This window comes from Accipiter gentilis, chromosome 26 (assembly GCF_929443795.1).
Source record: "Accipiter gentilis chromosome 26, bAccGen1.1, whole genome shotgun sequence".
In the NCBI taxonomy this organism is placed as follows: Eukaryota; Metazoa; Chordata; class Aves; order Accipitriformes; family Accipitridae; genus Astur; species Astur gentilis.
The window spans coordinates 16755336-16778752 of record NC_064905.1 but is presented as its reverse complement, the minus strand read 5'-3'; the positions used below and the strand labels follow the sequence as shown (position 1 = coordinate 16778752).

The 23417-nt window shown below is 42.9% G+C and overlaps 1 protein-coding gene across 4 annotated transcripts in view; it reads right to left on the bottom strand.

The window, feature by feature from the left end:
- Nucleotides 1-7367: 7367 nt before the first annotated feature.
- Nucleotides 7368-23417, bottom strand: part of RNF130 (ring finger protein 130) — a 49269-nt gene continuing 33219 nt past the window's right edge. The window contains exons 6-9 of one of the 4 annotated variants that reach the window (XM_049829829.1): nt 20221-20317; nt 18987-19191; nt 16817-16910; nt 13740-13945 (exon numbers count right to left, since the gene is read on the bottom strand). In XM_049829829.1, the coding sequence (XP_049685786.1) occupies nt 13930-13945; nt 16817-16910; nt 18987-19191; nt 20221-20317 (412 nt within the window). In that variant the 3' untranslated portion in view covers nt 13740-13929. The other 3 variants (XM_049829832.1, XM_049829830.1, XM_049829831.1) reach the window with 3 other exon arrangements.

The following is a 23417-nucleotide window of genomic DNA, read 5'->3' as shown; positions in this document are numbered from 1 at the left end:
GGGAGCGGCCGGGCCCCGCCGACGGGTCACGGGGCCGCGCCGGCGGCCACGGCGCCCTCTGGCGGCCCGGCCCCCTCACTGCAGCGGGGCGGTGCCAGGTTGCCGCCGTGGCGCTGGAGCCAGGGCCGCGGCTCCGCAAGGAGAAGGTCGCCGGTTCGAGGCCCCCCAGGGCCACCTAGCTGTAGCGTCCTCGGTGGGCAGTTGGGGTTCACCTCCGCCCTCTGCAGAGGGGGGGTCCCCTCCTCTGCCTCTCGGTGGCACGCTGCACTGAAAAGACCTTTGCCAGGGCAGCTCGCATTTGACGAGAGCGACGTGCTTATATAGCACAACCTCAGGCAAATGAAAAAATCTTCCTGTGCGGCCCCCGGGGGGGGGAGCCACGGAAGCTGCCATTAACTAAAACAGATTATTTAAATGCTCCCTCCCACTGTACCTGCAGTAATTTATTGGCAGGGATTCATTTACCCTTTTTGCCTCGAAGCGCATGCACCTCCAGCATCTCAGCCTCGGCGAGCCAGCCCGCGCCCCGCCGGCATGGGGGGCATCGGCATCCCCCTCCCGGCAGCGTTTCGGTCCTCGTTTTGCGGCTCTGGAGCCCACGTGGGGCTTGTGATCAAGTCCAAGGATGGTCTTTGCAGCAAACAGAACGGGAGATGCGGTTCCTTCTCATCTCTTGGCCGCAGAGCAGCTTCCCAGTAATTTAGTGAACTGCTATTCTTGTTTTAATAACCGTTGGAGAGTCTCCCTGCAAAATCTGGAAGTGTTACAACAGCAGAAAACATTGGCATCTACCATCTCCTTGCTTAATGCCCAGCTCCCAGGAAGGCGGGAATGCCGTGTTTTCTTTAAGCTATAAATCCTTTAACCCTGGGATGATCTATCTTCTGTGTTCGTGCAGTGCCCTAATTCCAGCTGGAGCCTTTGTACGCTACTGTAATATAAATATTTATTAGCTGGCTGAGCTTTCAGGGCTCTGCCTTCACCCTGATGGCACGGCCGTGTCTGGGAGCAACACGGTGGTTTCCGAAGGCTGGATGTGCTGCGGGAAGGGTTCGAGCACTGGGAGAAGATGCTGAAGGACCTTTCTCTGTGTTACTATCTCTGTTCCTGCTCGCTGTGTGCCATCTTTCAGGTGGCAAACGCTGTGGGAAGGTGGATTAGTGTCTCCTGTATATTCATAAGCCACTTTGAACCATGTGGCCTTTAATGGCCTAAGATTTCTAGGCTGTAGTAGAGCAAAATAAAACAATATTTTCTGCAGAGTGGGAAAAATCCTCTCTGAAAATGGGTCTTTTGACAATGTTGTTCCACACTGCCCTTTGAGAGACATATATAAGAAATACTGGAGGGACTGGAGTCACTGGGCGATGCTCTCATCCTCCTGCATTTTGAGAGACACCAAGCTCACAAACTCCTTATTTTTAAACTGCTTTTTATTGAAATGTAGTACATTAGCAAACCCTAACTAATCGGTATACACTGTTAACATATTGGCATATACCACGTAACTACAATACAGTGTTATACTTACATCAAAACATGTCAAGAAGTTCTGCTGCTGCCAAGCTACAATTTCACAAGGGCTGGAAAGATCTGATTGTCGGGAGGGCACCGCATCACCCGCGTCCCCGCAGCGTCCCCGTCGCTCGGCCAGACCCCGGGGACATGCTGGCGTTTTTAGGTTATGTGGTCACACCAGCGTGGTCCACCTTGCAGCAAGCCAGTTGAAACAGACTTTTGCATTTTACACGCACACAAATTGGGGTTTTTTGTTGTTGTTGTTGTTTGCTGCAGTCTCCCAAGCCCAAAGGCTGGGGCATCCCCTCTCTGCTGGGATAAAACGATCCTGTTGCGGTGGATTCTGTGCATAGTTAGCCATGGCCTCGAGCAGGGGACCCCGAATAGGCACAGGCGTACAGAGAAGCTTTTAGTATTTAACATCCACTTGCAAACCGCAGCAGGGCTGACTGGATAAGCAGGAGAGCGATGCTATCACTCAGTTTGCTCAGAAAGGTTATTCCCCTTTAAAGGACTAGCGCGACAGATCTTACCAGTGCTGGGAGTTAAGTCTAGACATATGGGGTGGAAAAAGTCTACCTGCTGATGTGATGGCAACCAAGAAGGCTTTTTTTTTTCACGCAGCACCTTCCAGCGCAAACACAAAGCGAGCCCTGTCAGGCGGCAGGCTGGGACGCTGCCTTGCTGGCTGCAACGCAGGAACCGCACGAATCTGCAAACAGGAGCTTTGCTTTAACACCCCCGAACGCCCTATTAAACTTTCCTGGCTTGAGAGCAGCAATCATCAACTTTATTTTCAAGCCCAGACTTTCCTGTGCTGGAGCACGGGAGTGTTGCTGAGCTGTTGAGCTGTTTTCTGTAAGATCCTCCCAGTGCAGCCCAGGTACCTGCAAAGGCTGCGGGCAGATACAGCCTTTACTGCCCGAGACAGGCAGAGGGTGTTACAGACACAGCCACGGTAGATCGAGAGCAAATTTAGCAATCCCATGTCCTTACCGCAACTCTGTTGGGAATTAACGGCTCTTGTGCCCTTGAGGGGTTTGGGATGCTGAAGACCAAGTCAGAGCCAAGCAAAGGTGAGCCCCGGAGCACGTGGGAAGCCGGAAAAAAAAAAGGCAAATGGCACAGCAAATACACACAGCTGAGCTCAGGGCAAAGATTAAAAAGCTTCTTGCTCCTGAGGGGCTCAGCCGCAGCAAGCTGCGGGTGGATGCATGTGGAGAAGGGAATAGCCTGTGCCCAGCAGGAGCGAGGGAGCCTCCACGTGTGCGTCCGGCACCTTACTGGATTTTTGAGCTGCGAAGCCCCAGTCCCAGCTGTATGACACTAGCTCATGTTAAACCTCAGCCTTGCAATGAAATCACTCTAATCACTCAGTAAAACCCTATGTTCTTCTTACTTGGCAGGAATATTAATACTTAATTATCAGCTCTTTAGGACAGGGACTATTTTGGGGCAACACCTTATACCACAGGGCCCCCTGGCCCAGAGACCCTGGACATTATTGCCATAGGAAGAATAAATATTCAGATATTATTGCACAACCTACACATCCATCTCTGTTCATCTGGGCATCTCCATGAGGCTAGCGGGCTGAGGAGCAAAAGGATGCTCCGTGCAGGGATCCACAGAGCGAGCAGCCCACAACAACAGCCTACATCCCACACAGCTGGCTTTGGCTGAGAACAACCCACCAGAAACCTCCGAGCTCCCACAGACTGATGCTGGTTTGGAGCAATGACTCCCCTTCAAGGGGCTGGCTGACATGGTCACGGCACGGTGACGAAGAAGATGCTGGAGACCCGGGGAATGGCAGCGCCTGCACAACAGGGACCTTCACCCAGCTCTTGGGAGGAGAAGGAAACCGGTAGTAATCGATGGGGTGGAAGGGCAGAGATTAACTGGGGAGAATTAAGAGTGTTTGGGAACGTTGCAGGCTTTTAAAAACGGCAGGTGAACAAAAGGATCAAACAACGGACATGGATAAAAAGGTGTCGATTAGTGCTGCTTTGCAAAGGCTCATGCGAGCAGCTTTCATCTCCCCAAAGCACTTTACAAGCACCAGGAAAACCTGACGGGCCCCTGCGAGGTCGGTGTTTTGGCCAACAGGTCAGGACATCACCGACTGGGGGTTACGCAGCACCGCGGCCCACGCCGGGAGCAAAATCCCGGCTGGAGCCTTGCTTTTGTCACTGCATCCCATGAGGAAGGGTTGTGGGGGGTACCACTTTTTCCTCTTGGTTATTTCAAAGACATTGGAAACAAAGCAGAAATGAGCACCAACCTGCAGAAGTACAGTCTACCTTTCTCCTGATTTCGCCCCAATCTGGTTAATTGGAGCATCTTTCCCTCTCTCACCTCCTCCCCTGCTCAGCGGTTTCCACCCAGCGCGCCGGAGCACAGGCTGCCCTTACGGTGCAGCAAGTCTAGCAGGAAAGGGAAAAAAGTGAAGATATCTTTAAATATAACAACACATATGCACATCACGCACTCTTCTGCACTGCTCGGGCTGGAAAACTAGGTCACCTATGGATGTGTAACACGGGGTGAAGAGCGAAAGCTTCACTTGTGAAGTTCAAGGTGTTTCCTGAGGTCCCTGCCCCGAGCCCTCCTGCCCTCCTCTCCTCACCCCGCAGGGCTGGCAGCAGCCCCGTGGCTCTTGTACTTGCCCCACCGTGCCTTGGCCCGTGTGCTGCCGTGCTACTTTCTTTGTTGTAAAAACCAGGTGACTATTTGCTAAGCAAAAAAATACGTATTTTTAACAATTAAGTCAACTCCCTCCCCAGTAATCAGGCTGCAGAGCTGCCTGAACTTCATTCAGCTCAACCCTGGTGCCTTCATCCTTCAGCTCACAACCTGTGACTGTGGCATTATCTCAAACCTAAATTGGGCTAAATGAGTCCTGGAGCCTCAGCGTGGCCCCTGCCTGCTGCAGACCTCCCTCCGCTTTTCAGTAGCTGGTAAAGCTCTTGGCTCTCCCAAGCTTTTCCACTGTTTTACATAAGCGTGTTTAAAGAAATCAGAAGATGTGTAAAAGTCTCATTAATGTAGTCCTAAGCACGTTTATTTAACTCTTTTTGGTCTGTCTTTGGCTTATGTAGGCTATCTGGCTATTCCTACAGCATCCCCAGGTGCCAAGGCAAGCATCCTAGAAGCAAGGGGACAGTGCAGGTACCAACGCATGAGCTCTCTGGAGGGAGTAATTGTGAGCGTTGCTAAGTAAATTTTAACATGCTTCAAATTTAATACTTAGTGTTAGTATTATAGGTAAAAAGCACACTTACAGTCTGTTTTTTTACTGGCAATTATCCTCTAAGAACACAAGCAAACCTTGATTTTACAAATGTCTTATGGGAACATGCAAAACTTTCATAGAACATGAGGCTGGGAAAGAGAAGGTGAAGTGCTAGGGTTTAAATAGTTTAGGGAAACACTTGGAGATAAAAGCTTTTTCTGTACGTATAAGTCATAAAATTAATGTTTTCTGTTAAAAAGCACTTTTTCTTTTTTAGACCTTAAAAATGATTTTCCAAGTTACTGGCACTTACAGCGCTTGGTAGATTGCAGTATATTTTACTTCTATGAAATGACTCAACCATACACAGCACCACTGCAGCAGAACAAGAACAACGATGCTCATCAAGCTTTTTTTATATACTGATTAATATTAAAAGGAAAACCTCAAACTTACCAGCACAGCCCAGAAAAATCACCCATGTTGCTGTGGTGCCTCCTCCCCATCCTAAATATGACTAAGTGGAAGAACGCCTGCTATGGCACGTCCCAGCAGGCATGTAGGGATCAATTGTTTGAACTAGCTTTTAATTTTTCCAGCGTTGAAAGATTTTCCAAATTCAGGACGTCAGTTATAATTGTCAGCTCCCTTATCCAAGATGCTACAACACAAATCCATTTTTATATCACTATGCCAGGCCCCGATCTCCACAATCAGAGGCAAACCTTCCCTCCCCGCCACTGAAACCAAGATGCTAGGTTAGAAATAAGGAGATTTAACAAAATATAAGTGACATTATTTATTATTTTGTCTCTGGGGGCTTTGTACTTTCTAATGTTTCTTTTAATTTCTATGCCTTTTCTAGCTTTTCTGTACACACTGGTACACAGCCAGTGCAAACGGTCTCAGCTGGAGCTGAGAAACCATCAGTTTTGTTTTCTTGCCGAAACCATGCCCCAGTGACGTTCCCAGTGGCCTTGGGGCAAATCCTTGCGTTGGGCTGAGGCAGCCCCTGCAAGAAGGATTTGCTCAAGAGCATCCGCGCCCCACGCGGTGCTACAACGGGCTCTCCTACCCAAAACCCCGCTGGGGGGGCTCTGCACCAAGATCACCCTTTCGCTGCGGTGCCGGGGGCTTGAGACAGAGAGTAGGCTGTCGTGTGCTTGTTGGGAGACACCCAGACATTTTTGTCTTTAACCACAAACACCCACGTGTTTGTCGATTTATTGTAACCTCACAGCCCACCCCGGATAAAAACAAGCCCTATAACATCCTTGAGAAATGGTGATTATTTTTTTTTTTTCTCTCGGGCGTTTGTGTTCGGAAGGCCCCCGCTTTTACGTGCCTGCCTGCTTCGATCTCGCAGATGTAATTACGAAAACAGGGGTTGCTCAATCAGCCCTTCTGCCACCCCCGAGTCCTGTACGGGCCTGAGCGCAGCTCAGCCAGGCTGGGTTTGGGAGCTCTGCCTGGACTCGCCAGCGCTGTCAGGAGCTGCTCCCCTTAGCACGTCTGGAAGAGGAGGAAAGATGCTGGCCGCGACCTGCTGCTGCTCAAGCCACCGGCTGGCATTTTCTGCGACCTTCACTTCTGCTTTGTAGGAGAAAGCGGGTGTGTTAAAATTGTGCTCTTAAAAAGTTTGGGGTTTAAGCGTATTTCTAGAGTGAGCTGAATGACAGTAGAAGTGCATTTGGTAAATATAAATGTGGGTATTATGAGAAAAACCTCCCTACACTTCACACCACCCGCTCTTGAATTATCAGATTAAATAAAGCTGACGCACAGCAACAAAAGTCAAAGCACGCTCGGCAAAGAGGATCATTTCCTCATTTTACAGAACTGGGCTTTTCTTTTTCTCTTAAACACCCGTGTTAAAGACACAGCTGAACCACGCTTCAGGTAAGGATATATCTCAAGCAGACGGCTATACAATTAAAAAACGTAATAAAGGAGGGGAAATACCCCTGCTTGTAGCAAAAGCAGATGAAATTAAAGAGTGGCAGAGTATGTCTTACCTTTCTTTTTGGCTTAACTGATTTCTCAAGATTCCTATACACAGGGTGAAGCTTTGTTTCACGTTACAAGGACACAAATGCGTTTCTATACCTACAGTAACTTAGACTGCAATGGAGAAAAATCCGAACATTAATTAAACAGCTATGCATTGTCCAGTAGGAAAAGGTGGAGCAGAAGCATTTGCTCCTCCACGTCTGCTCATTTGAGGAATGCTGTGGACGACTTAACTCCAGAGGTTTCTCTCTCATTCTCCATTTCTGCATTACTCTTTCAGAAGCTTGCAAACAATATCCATTTCCCCACCGCTTTTGTCACACGCTGGTAAAAATTGATTTTTCCTGCAGCGTGTCAAAGCAGTTGCTGCTTTCCTTTCTTCTGCTGCTTTCTGCATTCCCATTATTGATGTCAGTGGGAAAGGGCACGGCTTAGAGAATGTGTTTGTTATTTAACTGTTGCAGATCTCAACGGGAGAACAGGATAAGAAGCTTACCTCTTTTCTTCTCTGTGTAATGCCAACATGCTGGCTTTTAAAAAACCTCAGTGAAAAATTCGGTGGATATTTTACCCCCCCCACCCCCCCCCCAAAAAAAAAAAAAAGTTAAGTGAGAAAGAAAGATAACTAGATTCCTGCATATTTCAAAAAGTCTAATGATTTTCAGGTAGATCAAGTGCTGGTTCTGTGAATGTCCTCTCTATAGAAAGAGACTCACTTGAGCACACGAAGGACCAAAAGTATATTCTGTGTAGGCCATTTTTCTCCTGCTTCAATCGAACTGGAGAAAAAACCAAGCATCAATTTCCTTGAAATCTTTCTGCAAATGCAGGTCCTCTCTGCAGCTTTAATGTCAGACTGGCTTGCTATTGTACAGGGTTACGCAGGTTGTAGGAAACTCAATGCACTTATAAAGGTCCCTTTCAGTAGGGGCTATTTCACAGTAAGGTTATGGATTGACCGAGATATATGAGTGCTTTTACCAGTCACTGGCCATCTCCTCTACAACCAGTTCCCTTTCTGGCATTGCCCCACCACCTGGACAATTAAAAAAATGGCAACAGCAGATGCCTGCGTAAGAGACGCATTTGCAGTACAACACAAACTCTTAGGACCACCGTAAAACCTCTTCTGCAGCGCCGCGGCTGGACCAACACAGCTTCCCATGCTGTTACTCAGCAATTTCCATCAGACAATCTTGCTTGTGCGCAACTCTTTGTCAGCTCAAAGATGCCACCCTCAGAAACCACCACAGCTGGTCTTCGTCTTTGCAATCGAGAAGGCGGGTTCGTGTTCTGGAAAAAGCAGCTCTTCTTCAGACAAAGGAGATCCATGGAAAGAGTACACAACAATAGGAATGAGAAATGAAAAAAACGGAAAAAGGGCCAGGAAGGAGCATGGATTCCTTTCAGGTTTTGTTCTCGTCATACATGTCCAAGGCAGGCTCGATGGTTGAGAACTCGCTCTCGTAGACCAGGCTTCGAGGGGACAGAGAGTTACGATGAAAGAAGTGACCGCCTACAAGAGGTAGAACAAAGCCTCGTTAGGAACACACACAAACAACATAAGAACCGAGTAAGGCATCCTTGTACGCGGGCGCCGAACGCAAGCACAGTATGCATGGAAAAAATAGCCACCCTTTAACGCAAACCAGTAACAGCCATATGAAACAGTTCACCTCCGTCCGTGTGCTCCCCTGCCAGTTCAAAGCAACTGCTTTCCGTATGCATGAACAATCCCACCTCAAAAGGTTCTTTCAGATAAAACAGGTCAAGTCTGAGCAAGGCTGGAGCAGGCAGGAGTTTCGCACTCGGTGCTTGCTGTTGATTTACAGCCTTGTAAAGCAAGCACGTGCTTCCTCCACAAACCTTTGGTAGGCACCCCGTTCCCTATGCCGTGCATCAGCACAAAGCGCTCCGGCACGGGGTCGAGAGGAATGAGCAGGCTGAGCGAGAAGGTCACCAAGGATTGTCCGACCGATGTTGCTGAAAGCCTGACCTCCTCCAGGGCTCAGCAACCTCCATCCTCCTGGAGTCACCTTCTACTAACAGGCACCTACGCATTTCCTTACGCAGAACCAAAGGAGACCCAACTCTCTCCTCCAACATCGGTGATAGCTGAAACAAGCACCAAGTGGCTGTTGATAGAGGGAGGAATGGAAGTTCATTTTTCTCCTCGGCGGCCTGGCGTTCCCGTGGCTCTCCAAACCCACAGATGTGTTTTGCAAGGAGCCCAGCCCTACTGCTGTACAAACGGTTCTCACTGAAAGCATCTATCAGATCAGGCCCTTGGCCAAAACGTTTCATTACTCAATTTCTCAATCCCAGGGGGGATTAGCTGGGAGTAAGGCTGCTTAGATTACAATATACCAGGCAGCCACATGAGCCAAATTGGAGGCAACTGAAAAGCTTCCAAGTTCATCAAGGCGGCACTCAGCAAACCAAGATGCCTCCAGTTTCAGGCATCAGTGGAACAAGACGCTTAGGGGATTGCAGTTTTAGCCCTGGCAGAATTTAGGTGCTTAAATCCTCCTTTCTTTGGCAAATTTTGAAGCCAGCCTATCCCCCTCTGAAATAAAAAGCTTACAAAAGATACGAGGGAGGAAGAATTTAGCTGCTACTGTCCAAAACACTTTTTCTGCTTCCCCACTCACCCAAAAGACAGAGACTCAGAAAAGAAAGGAAGCAGCCCTTATTAGGATTAAAAAGAAAAAGCTAAAGTTATACTCAAATGCATAGAATTGTTGAAAGAATAAAAGCAAACATGAATTTTGCACTTATCAAAGCAGAGGCCTCATTACAGCACTGGCTGGAAGACCCAGGGACACTGTAGACAGGCTCCATGCAAACTCATTTTGCAAGCTGTGACAAGCTGCCATCCTGATTTGCAGCAAACTCCAGCCTGAGCTGCACAGTAATTGTGTGCCCAGGTCAAATCCTTGTTAAAAACAGCAGCAAACTGGAGCTGGGCGACATATCTGCTGCCAGTTTCCTAAACCCCCTCCATACCCCTCTTTTATCACCAAAAGCCAGTACCCATGCTCACTTCACCATTCACAGAGAAGTGGAAGTTCCCATAAGCAAATTGATTTATTTTTGATGGTGTAGTTAACTGAAACAAGGGCGATATCAGTAGTTACATTGTATAGGAGTGAATTGCTCAATCTGCCAGGAGCATATATCCAGGTATTTGGAAGAAGTGTACTGTGATGGAATATACTTTGCAGAAACAGTTGGTAGGGGATGATGAACACCCACTTTCTAGATATGAACCCTCTCCCAAATTTACAGGTTTCTAAAACTGGGCAATGCTTAAAATAAAAAATAATAAAAAAAAAGGTTGAGTTTTTGAAGGAACAAACTTGGAACTATGACTTCCAGCTGTTCATAGTCCGTCTTCAAACAAAAAATGTTTCTACTTTGAAATTTTACCAGATAAAACTGATTTCAAGATTCAAATGTGTAATGGGTCAGGATCATTTAATTTTTGATGACTGAATCTCAGCTTGCAGTTCAAATAAGCCATCGATATTGGATGTTTCATCTCCCTTTCCTCCATCCGCTGCAACATTACATACTGAACAGCCAATGCTGAAATGAAACAAAGGGGATTCTGAAAGCTTGGTGTTGCTTTTGTTTTTATTACACAAAAATCAAACAAGGGATTAGGAAGCAGACAGCCCAGGCTGTCATTTCCTCTGTGTGCACCCAGAATTCCACTCTAGCAGATTCAAGGGAGAGATTTAACCAACAGACAGACAGGTCATCTGACAACAAATATTTTGAATTAATCTGGAAAAAGGCACTGTATATCCAACACCTCTAAAATTCTTTAGAGTGATGCTTTGTCGCTTCTTAGCAAAAGGAATTTCAGCCACCCACTTCCAGGGGGGCTGCATGTTTTCATACAGATACAAATCTCTTGGCTTTCATACCACTTTTGGGACACACCATTAATTCTTTTTCTAAATGCCTCTCCCCTCTACCATTCCACACAACCGAGCCAGTGCTGAAAATCCAGCTGCTGCTCAGTGCTTTTCAACACTCAGTCATCAGGTGCTCTAATAACCAGGTTGGTTTCATCACCCACAACTTACAGCTAGAGAAACAGAGTCAGCAGGGCACAGCGACCCAGCTACACTCATCTTAATGCAGGAAATGGCGAGTGTTTGTTAAAAAATGTGGCATCAGTCCAGTTGATAAATTTACTGAATAAATGTGTTTTAAGGACAAGTAGGAACATCCACAGTTCCAAATTCAGCTTATTAATATCTTCTTCCTATTTTGCACTTAACAATAAAGATCAAGATTTATCCCTTAGGTATGGAATACAAATGGGAAGTCTGCATTCAGTTTTAATACATGAAAATGAATCCTTCAGCGCTCTCTGCCGCTATTTTTCATTATATACTTACAAAGAATTTTTCAGATAACTTGTATTGAGTCTGAAAATAAACATACTACCCTGGAATTGATCTTTATACCTACCATAGGATGCTACAGAAGTGGGCACAACACCAAGGCCAAAAATTCAAGAGACACAGCATTGCTGTAGCATTGCAGGTGCATCAGGAATAAGTATTACCTAGTGTTCCCTTGCCATCTGAAAGTATTTTAATGCCCTCAGTTATCAGTCGGGGCCGTCTTCTGCCACAAGCTGCAGTCCCTCCACAGCCCCTCCAGCACAACAACTTCTTAATGTGGAAATCTCATCAGAACAACTTCTTAATGTGGAAATCTGATCAGAACACTCCCTATCTCAGACAATCTGTTTCAGACACCCTCTTGGTTAAGGAACAACTGAGCAGGATTATTTCATAAGTATCCTTTCCTCAAAGCCAGCTGTTTAGCAAGGCACTGCTACTCCCTTCTGTCAGCCCAGTCCTGCCATCTTTGCAACATCTGTAAAGCGGGACCAGCTCTTCCCCTTTCCTCTCACTATTATGATTATGCATATGAGTAACATTACTCATCTTTTATGTGATGATATCTAAAAGCATGGCAGGCAACAAAAACTTTGGTAGTTTCCTGTCTATCCAGAGGAAAACAACAAAAAAAAAAGAGTTTCTGGGATGGTACGAGTCCATCTTTGAATATGTTTATTTCATAACAGGATAAGTTTACATTGCTAGCCTGACCTGTAATTAACCTAGCAGATACTGCCTGTATTTTTATTAGCACTTTGTTGAGATAACTGTTAAGAGTCTCAAAAGAAAGATTAAAAGAGATGGCCCTGCGTTTTTTAAATCCTCTACAGAGGGAAATGCACTAGGAGCGCTGTCAGTCATTTTGTTCCCAATACCACTCAACTTCTGCTGCTGTTCTGCAGAAGAAACATGAACTGGAACTCTTTGTGGTGCCTTTTGCATCCAGGTCACCACACTGTTCAGGCTGTCCCTGCGCATCCCTCCTGACAGCATTAAAAACCACTTAAGGATTTTTGTTTCAGGAGACAAGCACCAAGTTACCAATTTTACTATTGATGTTGAGAGATAGGTGAAAAAAATGTCACCCTTTTGTTTCACAGCCTGTACCCTAAATCACGCTCTAACCACATTCCTCCATTTTTGGCGACAACACCCAGTTGACAAACACTGTATTTTACATGTAGACAGTCCTCAGACACAGTATGTTTGAGGGTTTTTTTCTCTTCATGACTAAGTCCAATGGGGTTTTTTCAGTCTTTCAAAATGCACTTAATGCTCTATTGTTTTCATGTTTCTTTCAAAATTTCACAAGGACACACTGAAAAATAATTCTATTAAATGTACTGAACCTATCACGTACTTAATTTCTTATTATAAAAGCTGCCTTCTCAGCTGAAGCCTCCTGGACAGATAAGAATTAAGAAAATATTTTAATGTAGATGCTGGCTGTATTCCTAAATTCTAAAAGTGCCTATACATAAAAATGAAATTAAATTAATTCCTCTTTCCCAGTACATAAAAAAATTAAATCTTAAGAGTAAAATTGGTTCTCTGTTCATTTAATTAAATTAGAAAGCATTAAGTTTCAAAAGTCTACATCTTGATACAAGAACAACAAAACCAACCAAATACAGAATAGGTTTTAACTTCTATCAATTATATTTTCCTTACCGATTTGTTACCTTCATCTACCCACCTCATTAACTCAAGCATTAGCATTTGGCTGCGAATCAGATCCACATGTTTTAACTGACTGTTGTGAAATTACTCATACACTGCTTGCATAAGTGAACTTGCGTGAAACAGCCTGAGTGAGGACAGTGATGAGATGTTTTCCCTCTGCCTCCTCACCAGTAAAGACGACATAGCAAGAAGGGACATGTTTACATAGAGTTTCTACATTACAGTAAAGACCATTATCAATCTTTCATGATCTGAATTTGAACAAAAACTAACCCCCGTCACTAATACGAAAGGAGGCTTCACAGATGACAGTGGGGGAAACCGCTACCTTTTCACTGGGTATTAGGAAGGAAGAAGTGGTTTAAGAGTAGCTTCACTTTTACCAGAAAGAAGGCTGCAGTGAAAGCAAAAGGCAGAAAAGGTTCATGATTTGTATGTCGAGAAAGAGTGTTACAAACCTTCAGCAACGCCTGACCCGAAGACAAAAATCATACTGCAGTCCTCCAAGTGTGACACAGGAGTGTTACAGGAGGAGAAATGGAGAAAAAGTTCTTATTCCAAACTAATTATCAGCTGGAGTCAAGGTAAGCCCGTTATATACTAGAATGCTTGGCCCAGCTTTTTTCCCTAGCAAGTTGGTGTGGAGCAATTGCTAATAGTATTTGTTAGTCATTCCAGTGCTGGGTGGCATCATAAGAACGGCACTGTGTGAGATTTCCACTTGTTAGCTTGCGTGTCCCAAAGTGAACGGAGAAGAATACAGATCTGCAAAGATGAAACCATTCAAAGGAAATAAAGCAACTTATAAAATTTACAAAAGGCTGTCAGACTCAAGTACTAACACAAAGTCCAAGAAAAATAAAATTCTCACAGAGTAAAATTTCATAATTAAAGGGTTTTTTTTTTATTTCTTCACTTTTTCCTTAATACAAAGCTTTGGCATCAGCAAATTTTATGAAAAAATAGAATGTACTAAATAATTGCTTGTGCTGCATGATCGATAAATGATGCATAAAAATAGGTGTCTCTCTCCAAGGCAATCGGCCGGAAAGCGTTTCTTCAATACCATTCTGCTCTGTGGGGCAGAAAAAAAAAAGGAACAAAATATTTACATTAAAGTTAATACTGCCAATAAATTTAATTCAATTAATTCAATTAAAAAAAATCCTGTACAAGTAAGTTAGTGAGAAATGACTAATTATACAAGGCCAGAGTATTAAAAGAGGTCTGTACTCCTCACATCATTCTTACAGGACCAGTAAAACAGACAAGACAGCCAGAGGTTTGAGGACTTCTAAACTTTTGAGGAAACTCCATCTGCTACTGAAAACTACCTCTGACTGGTGCTATCCAACATCTGGGCTTTTCAGACTTTAAACCACAGTTATACAGTAATTTCTGACCATTCCTAAAGAAGCAAAACAAAATGTGCTGCCTTAGTTCCCTTAAATCACTACCTAAAATGTTTAATAGTAATAGTGCATGAATATTATAAGACCAGAGAAAGCAGCCATTTCCTTATTTTCTTATCACTTAGATGATGCTTACTTTTATCAGGAACTATTTAAAAAATGCATGTGTGTGTGTATATACACACAAACAAACATATATATACACAGTTAGATATGTACATACACACAGCTCCAGAACTATTGCTCTAAATAAATACATTTAAGCTGGGGGAGGGACATAGGAAAAAAAAAAAAAGGATCAGGACCTGGTTTTAGGTGAGTTTTAATGCAGAATGTTTGGCACCTTTCACTTGCATCAGCACATTATGTGGCCTCATTCTTGCTACTGTTGTTTTCTGATAAGAAAAACCCTCAGCTTCCTCTTGAAACACTACCATAGCAGATGTAGGGTATGCCAGTGTTGCTTTTCATATGGAGAACAGCATAAAAAGCAGGTATGCAGTTATGACATTTAACGGAAATCACAGTGAGAGGGAGCTGCCATATATTTGGCACGATATTCAGGACAGGAAATGCTTTGTCTGGCACTGGGGAACATAAGGAGTCAATGAAACAATAAATCTAAGCATTAGTCTCATACATACACATTTTAAACTGTCTAAAATGAGTAGTCAAACTAGCAGCACTTGTGGAGTCTGCTTAGATCCCAAAGAATTCAGTTGAAAAGCTGTTGAGGTTAAAGGCTACAGCTAGGTATCTCAGTTACCTAAATAAGTGATTTTTGACAGCTCTGGTTTCTGCAGTTGCTGGTTTTCTTAAGTCCGCCTCAAAGCATACACTTGTATATGCTCGCATTTTCATTGCTATCACTGGGGAAAGGAGCTCTCCTTACATCAGCACACCCTTTGTTTGTGCTAACGGAACATCACTGTGAAAACACTTCACTGGAGGCCCTAACTCTCTGCCAATGTGAAGAAGCTTGCCCTTTCAGTAAAAATTGACCCAGATCCGACTGAGCAAGAGACAACAAAAAGGAAAGTTGCAAGGCAGGGCAGAAATACAACTATCAGTGCCCACATCTGGATGATACTACATGGGCTACAGTTCCTTTGTCTTCTTCCTAATGATGTGGAAATGCCCAGAAATGCAGACATTCCTGCTCCATGCTTTCTCAAGCTATTTTTCAGTGCAGATTAACTATGTTCAGCTACAGCTATGTTGCCAAGTTGCTGACTTATAGTTGCAGTTTCAAGATTTTGACAAATGGGAACAAAAAATAAAATCAGGAGACTTGATAGGGCTATTTGAAGTTCTAAAACTTTTCTTCATTAAGCCCTTTTGGAATTAACATCTGAAAAGAGGAGGAAAGGAAGATTTGCAAATTAGTGGTAATCAAAGGTCCCTGATGACCAAAACCTCTAAGAACTTATTATGGCCCCTCCTTATACTTTCCAGACAGCAATAAAAGTATAAAAAAACCCATCTTTCTCTTACCTCAAAATAAAAAAAAACCCAAACCCAACTAAACAACCCAAACCAAAAAAACCCCCAAGCAAGCTACATTTCTAGGCTGCACAGGAGACTGCCTTTGAATCTCACCCCACTTTTGGTAAGAGAACAACACGTTAATGCATCAAGATGTTCAGACAAAGAAAGATGTTGACACATTCCCTCCACAAATAAATAAATTATGATTAAATATATGTCATAAGCCCAGATGTTCCGTACACCTAAATGAAAATAGCTAGATGTACCTAGTTAATATATCTGCAGAACAGATTTATACTTGCCCCCACACAGAACTATAAAAAAAGATTGAAAGTCACATGCTATAGTTATTTCTTGTCCAGCCTGTCTGAAGGGAGGCTTTGGGGGTGTCTACAAAAATTAAGAAAGCATGGATGTCTTTAAGCACTCCTTTGACTGCAATTCTTAAGCATACTAAAATGAGAGTTCAGAAGACTGGTCTGCTCTCTTCACTTTAGAGAGAAGAAACAGTAGTGTATTCATTGCTTTTATCTCTCCTTCTCCTAAGAGCAAAAAGGTAGTTATCTATTTAAATACCTTTTTTCTTAGCTGAAAGTGTGCCAACTAGGAATATGGATTTTTATTTTTAATATGACATTTGACTATAAAATTGAGGTGAAAACTGTCAAAGGTAACTGATGGTAGTAATTTTTGGCTCCAACAGGTGAATTTTGAATGTGGGGATTTAATGGCAGAAATCCAATGTTTACCTAGACCATTGATCAAAACCCAAATATAAATATTCTCTCTTTTCCCTGTTCCGTGTCTCCACTTAACAAGGAGATTTCCTTGGACAATCCAGCGAAATATAAATTAAGAGGGACTTCAGAGGTTACCCTGAAACCTACTGTTAACAGAGAGGCTTACATTTGAGAAAAGCAGAAAAGGCATTTGATTCTTTGAAAACTGCATTTTTCCCCTTCTCTATTCTTTTGGTGTTTGTTCCCAATGCTGTCCATAACACCCACCCACCAGAAATATATAGAAACATCTGAATATTTACTTACTCATTAGCATTCAAGCTAGCTGTGGCTTTGATGATCATGTAGCAGAGTGTAAGGGCACTGAGGAGGCCAAAACTGGCAATAATAAACCATTCTTCTGTTGACAAAGGAAAGGGAGGAAATCACTCGTGGGAGAAGGCTTATGTCAAAGCGATGCCAATATTTCCCTCAAACACCACTGGCGGAAGGCAAGAGGCTTCTAAGCCATGACTGGCACCAGGAGGTGAAGCAGAAGGAGGTTAGCCACAGAGTTACTGACTGGAGAAGGCTAGCAAAGAAGAAGTGGAGAGAGGTGTGGAAAAAAAGCATGGCACAACAATATTTCCTGGCTGAGCCCAAGGGTTAGTGATAAAGAAAGATTACTTAACAATGTAAAGTGAAATGCAGGAACAAGGGAAAATGTAATGAAAACTCTGTCCGCCCCCAAGTCAGAAAGAAGATTGTCAGGATTGGTTTAGATTGCTAAGATGAAGCCCTTCACATAAGCATACCCAATATACTTTCACACTTAACTTGTGTCTTCGCCCCCTCCCTTCTGAATAATGCTATCATGTTACTTTAAAAAACCAACAGAAACCCAGGATAGCTTGTTCAACAGTAAAACATAACTGGAGTTTTCCATTTAATAGACAGAAATACAACATGGAAAAATAATTTCAGCATTAGTGTATACATATAGACGCATTTTAAAAAAAAAGTAGTATAAAGAAGGCTATTAAAAAGCGTTCACTATTAAAAGTTCTCCCTCTCCCCAAGATCAGTTTGGCACATAGTAGTAGTTCGGAATACAAACACTTTTGTTGAATAGAGCTTTTGATTTAACTCTCATGCATTAAAGAATGCATATGTCATCCATAAAATCCAAACATTTGAACAGCCTTTTCTAAAGCTTTATTTTATAAACATTGTCAGAACGAACTATTGCTGATTATTTCTTATTCTACCCTGGCATCCCATCTGTGGGAGAGCAGTACTATGGTTGGGAACAGACAGTAAAAACACCTTCTGTAAAACCAAGTAGTGAAACGTTTCAGTTAAACTACAGAGTTTTCCCACCCATGACAAGGAAAGCAGCACACCAGCAGATTTGGTCTCTGTTCAATAGAGCTGAATACAAGACGAATCAGATGTCAAACACTGCATGACAAAGTGACTTACTGGCTTTGTAAAGTATCTAGATTTTGTATGTGGATTTATCCTTCTCAGATCAAGACGTTTCTGGATACAGACTATGTGTTTCATAAGATGAGATTTTTTTTTTAATGAGACATTTACTTTGCTACAGCATCTAAAGAAACACTCTAATGGACTGTATCAGTCACAGTGCCTCTTGTACATGTATCAGTAGCAAACAGTGTCACTAAGTTCAAAATCTAGATCATAGGTGCACATAAGCAAAATACAAGGAGAAAATTAGACTGTTGTACTGCATGGACTCTGTTTTTTTCAATTCAGCCAGAAAAACAACCATTCATGCATTGAACTGAGACTGTACAGCATATGGAAAAATGATGCAATTCCACACATATTGTATTTGTTATAAAGCTATTATACATTAAAAACCCTAGGTAAAATCCAGTGAGTGGAAATTTCCCATGCTGTTCTTAAGGATAAGAGCTTGCAAGCAGTGCAGGAACAGTTTTCTGATGTCATAAAACACTTGGACAATACTCAAATGTTGGTACATTAAATACTTTTTTTCTTAATTCACAAATTTTGTAAGAAAAAACATCTAAGAGATGTCAGAATTCCAGCAGTAATGTTCTCAGGGGAAAAAACACCTGCAGAAATAGTAATCAGCTAAAATATTTATATTTGTATAAATTATTGCAAGGAAAATATTCTGAAAGGGTAAATTACGGTTTTGGCAATCCAGCTTCTTGTACTGGTTACCAAATTCAGAAGGATTATTTTGTTGTCATTTTAGTTCATCCAGTGTTCTTTGCATGCAGATCTAAATGGATATACCATTAATAATGAAAGCGTTGGCACTGTCGTATCTAGAGTTAACGGTTTCAATATAAAGCGTATGCCTCTTGCAGAGGCACCGAGGTCACCTTTGTCCCTGCAGGGAAATCTTTCACCATGGCCCTGCAGCACCGAGCTACAGCCAGAGCAAGTGCCACATACCAGGAAAACCATAAAACAGTACTGGAAGCCAAAGAAAACTTACTTGTCACAGCAATGTTGATCTCTCCTGACCTTGGCGTTAGTTCTCCATCCTGTGGAAGCTGTGACATCCCAGAGGTGCGCAGGGGCTCCAGGCTGAGAGAGCTGTCATTGGCAAAGTCACCAAGTGCTGACCGCCTGCTAGCGGGCTGGCCTCTGGTGAGCCTTTCCATGTCAAAGGCTACATTATCTGTACATGGCACATTTGGCTGGAAAAGCAAGTGATTCCACATTACAATGGTGAATATCCTACATGTAGCAAACCTATAAATTGAGTAATATCACGCACACACACTATTCAGCCACCATGGCTGTCTTCACAGGACAGAAACACACAAATTAGCAAGTTCTATCCAAAGTTGCTCCTTCAGTCCACCTTAAAGAGGTGGAGAAAGAAGCAGGAAATGGAACTGAGATTCAAGAAAGGGACTCAAATATACCTGTATCATGGCCTATGCCTGTATGGTTTACGACCATGAGCAATGAAGACATGCACCGAATTCTATAGTACCTCCCCTAAAAAATCCAGATATGTTAATTACAAAAACAGGTCATCCACAATATATCTGCAACTACTTCTTAGAAAAAGTGCAAATTTGCAACTGACTCAGCTGAAAATGGAGGTCTGATTATTCTCACTGGCTTGATTCAAAAGCTGCTTTAGACAACATCTTCATATGCTCTTCTCTTATTTATTTCTTTCTTCTGAAAAGAGCATTGCTCCCACCTTATAATTTTTTCCTCATATGGGAAAGATGGAAAAATCCTCTTTGAGGTTCTTCACTTCTATCCCTTTGTGGACTGGTCAACAAAAGCAGTCCTCAAGGATCCCATAAGCCATGAGCTGCTTGAGGAAAGCTCGCTGGCCTCAGCTAGGGCATGGCTTTTAATGTGTAAACAAATTTAAGAGTGTCTACGGGAGACCACAAAAAGAACAAGAGAATTACAGAGTAAATTTATCAAAGAAGGCTTGAAAGAAATTGAGAAAAGGGAAGATTATAGAGAACCTAGTAGATCTCCAGTAGATAAGAAATTGTTATAAATGGAAATATAACAATATATACTCAATGACCAACCACAGAAAGGAACAACAACAAATCAGCTTTATCAGCAGCAAAGAAATTGGTAAAAAAACCCAAACACTTTGAGTACCCTTCCCCCTTTCTCCCCTACAATTATTCCTCCTGTTCTGAGTCTCAGACGTGGGAGGAAGAAGAGCTCGCAACAGTGCAACTTACCACAATTCCCAGTGCCTTCAAAATGTTCAGTTTACACATTGGACACGTACAATGCTCACTAAGCCATGGGTCCACACAGGCTTTATGAAAAACATGCCTAGAAGAACAGACAAGGCACATATATAGTTTGCAAACAATTCTATTTTATACAATTAGAACTACTTTAACCAATATTTAGATAGTTTCTCTTTGATTTAAGCCAGGAGAACAAATTCTAGAATAGCCAGTATCCTGTGCCGATTGCAATAAGAAAAAAATAAATCAAAAACTCTTGCTTGTTGTTGCCACCCTTTACTAATAGTTCAACTAGGAAGAAACACTTAAAAGGAAGATGTTTTTTTAAATCATCCCCCCCCTGCCCCTGCCCCCATTGTGGATATGAGTACATACATGGGCAGAATAACTAGGGTAACAAAGTCCGCACCATAACCCTGTGTGATGTCTTGTCTCAATTTCTACGTAGAACCTGGACATAAATTGGGTAGGAAGAGCACAGCAGTCAATTTTATTCAAAAGTCAGTGCAACCAACCCAAACACACTGATGTTTGATTTTGAAAGGGCTTTTCTAATTATCACATCTAAGTAAAAAGAAGGCTTTTCCTACAATCAGTATTTCTTGGTATCAGGAGGGAAAACATGTCCATCATCATACGACAGTCATAAAAAAAAAGCAACTTTCAAAGATAAAGGCACACTGGGCTTCGACTTGCACAGCAGGGAACTCTGCAATAGAAAACAGTCTGAATTGCCACCTACATTGCATACAAAAATCTTAGTCACATATATGAATATACATGTAACAGTATTGGGATTGATATAAACCAATATAACAAGGAAGGAATATGCAGAGACCAAAACAGCATACCTAAATTAAAGGAATGAAAGGAAATGTGCTCTTGGCTTTTCAAAAGGCAAAGAACTTTTCAGCGCATATTCATGGCAGATATGGGTATCACTAGACTGTCTATACAATACAGCTTTAGCAAATACTGTTAATAACCTAGTCTGAATAACTGCCTATGGTAAGAACCCAGATCTTGCATTTCGAGTGGTACTGACTGCAGAATAAAAGCCAGTAAGAGCAAGCACACCCAAACACAACAGACTGGTGATGATGGCAAAGATCAACAATTACAAGGGCTGCTTAGCCAGCAAAGAGCTGTGCTCTGAAACCAGCAGATGAAGGGGCAGTGGGGGAACAAGGAGTTCTTGCCATCTATTTGAGGCATCAGCATGCTCTGTAAGAGGCCATACATGCCCCCAAGACAGCGAAAAGTTGAGATACTCTCCATCCTCAGGTTATACTTGCTGCTTTGTGCCTCAGTAAGCTCCTCATGGGATCTGGGATTTCTTTGCTCCCTATCCCCTAGGATTTTAAAACCAGAAACCAAATGAGGTATATTACTAAGTAATTCTCTTTTAAATCTCTGGAAAGCAACCTGAAAAGCCTCCTGAAATTGTTAATGAACATGGAAAAAGACAGTATACAATATGTTTTGTCTATGGCTACTAAGACTGATGGAGGGACTAAAGTATGTCAACATAATTAGGTTCCAGCCAGCTACAACTATATATCCTACCTGTACTAACTAAAGATGCATAGACTTACAGAGTGTAATATAGTCAACAGAAGATGGACAGGGAACAAGAGAACTTCGCTTACCTATATCCCAGATACTGCAGGAATAGAAACTTACAGAATCTCAGCCAGTCATTTTGCTGGCCTGTGTCCCTTAGCAATATGGCAATCATGAAAAACAGGATATATACATTGCCTACTGTTCAAACAATTGCCCAAAATACAGACACACTTCTATCCTTGTTAGGTCTTAACACATTCTCTTTGTTATTCACAAAACTACAGGAAACAACATTTAGAAATCCTGGGTGATAGAAAATGGTTTGAAATCTTCAGTAACATAGAGAGATGCTATTTTTCTATGTTAGGCAAACCATGGCTTTTAGTTGCTTATGTTTCCTTTTAAGTCTCTGAAGTCTGTTTTTTTTGAGTAGAACAAACCTGAAAATCTAATATTTTGGGAAACAGCAGACATCAAGACTCCACAGAAGTATGAAAACAGCTTTAATATATCGTTATCAGCTAATCAGTGCTGTAGAAGCACTCAGATCAAGTGAAGCAGGCAACTGATATGGATGCTAACATGCATCCGATAAATATTATGAGTTATTTTAAAGAGTCATTAGCAGTTTGATATAGTTCAAATGCACCAAAACAGCTCAACGATTTTTGTGACCTCTTAATTCTTTGCTTTTAGTTCCTCAACCTTCAAGGATGTTTATTAATGTGTTTCAAAAAAAGTACAGTTCTCCAAAGGTTAATTATTAATTTGCATCAGCATGGCTCTGCCTACTACTTATGTAGTTTATCTACTCCTTAAAAAGCTTGCCGATACTATCATTGTGGCTCAGGCTCTGTCTGGATTTCTTGGCTTGCAAGAGTTAAAAAGGAGTTATACAGCAATGAAGATAGTAAACACGCGAAAAAAGCAGTTATACAGCAATGAAGATAGTAAACACATGAATTATTTTAAAAACTCAGTCTGACAAAGTAAACCCTTGCATTTTCTGCTATCATAAACCTTCTCCATCTTAATATTTCTGTCACTTGTTTTCCAAAACCATAAATCTGAAGAGTTCCTAGCGAGTTGCTCTAGGTCACAGCAGCTGATGACGTTCCCCCAGGAGCCACACACCGGGGAGTCAAGTGTGACACAGCTTTTGCTGCTTCTCCAGCCTCGGGGCTGGAAGAAGCATGGCTGGCAGCCAGGCTGGTAGCACTGAAGGAGTCTCCCATGCGGGCATAACTCCAAACAGGTGACCTGCAGGTATTTTTCCACTCTGTCAGCATACCCAAGCCAGTTGCCCTCCAGCTTGTAATAAACACCGTTAACGCCGACTCTGTTGTACAACACAGCTTCTTTGCAGCAACTCACAGGGAAGAAGCGAGTTCAAAATCTCTCTTGGTGGTGTAATGCCTCCAAATTCGCATGTCGCACAAGGAGAAGGGTTTGAATGCATTTCCAAGTGCTATTTCCAAAGAGCTCACTACACTTCCCTGCTCTCAGTGTGGCATCCCACCGAAGGGACCTGAGCAACGTGCTGCTGCGAAGCAGCATCTTTGGCTACTGCTGGAGGCAGCGGCTCCCCCCACCCTGGGGTACGCACTCCCAGCCGC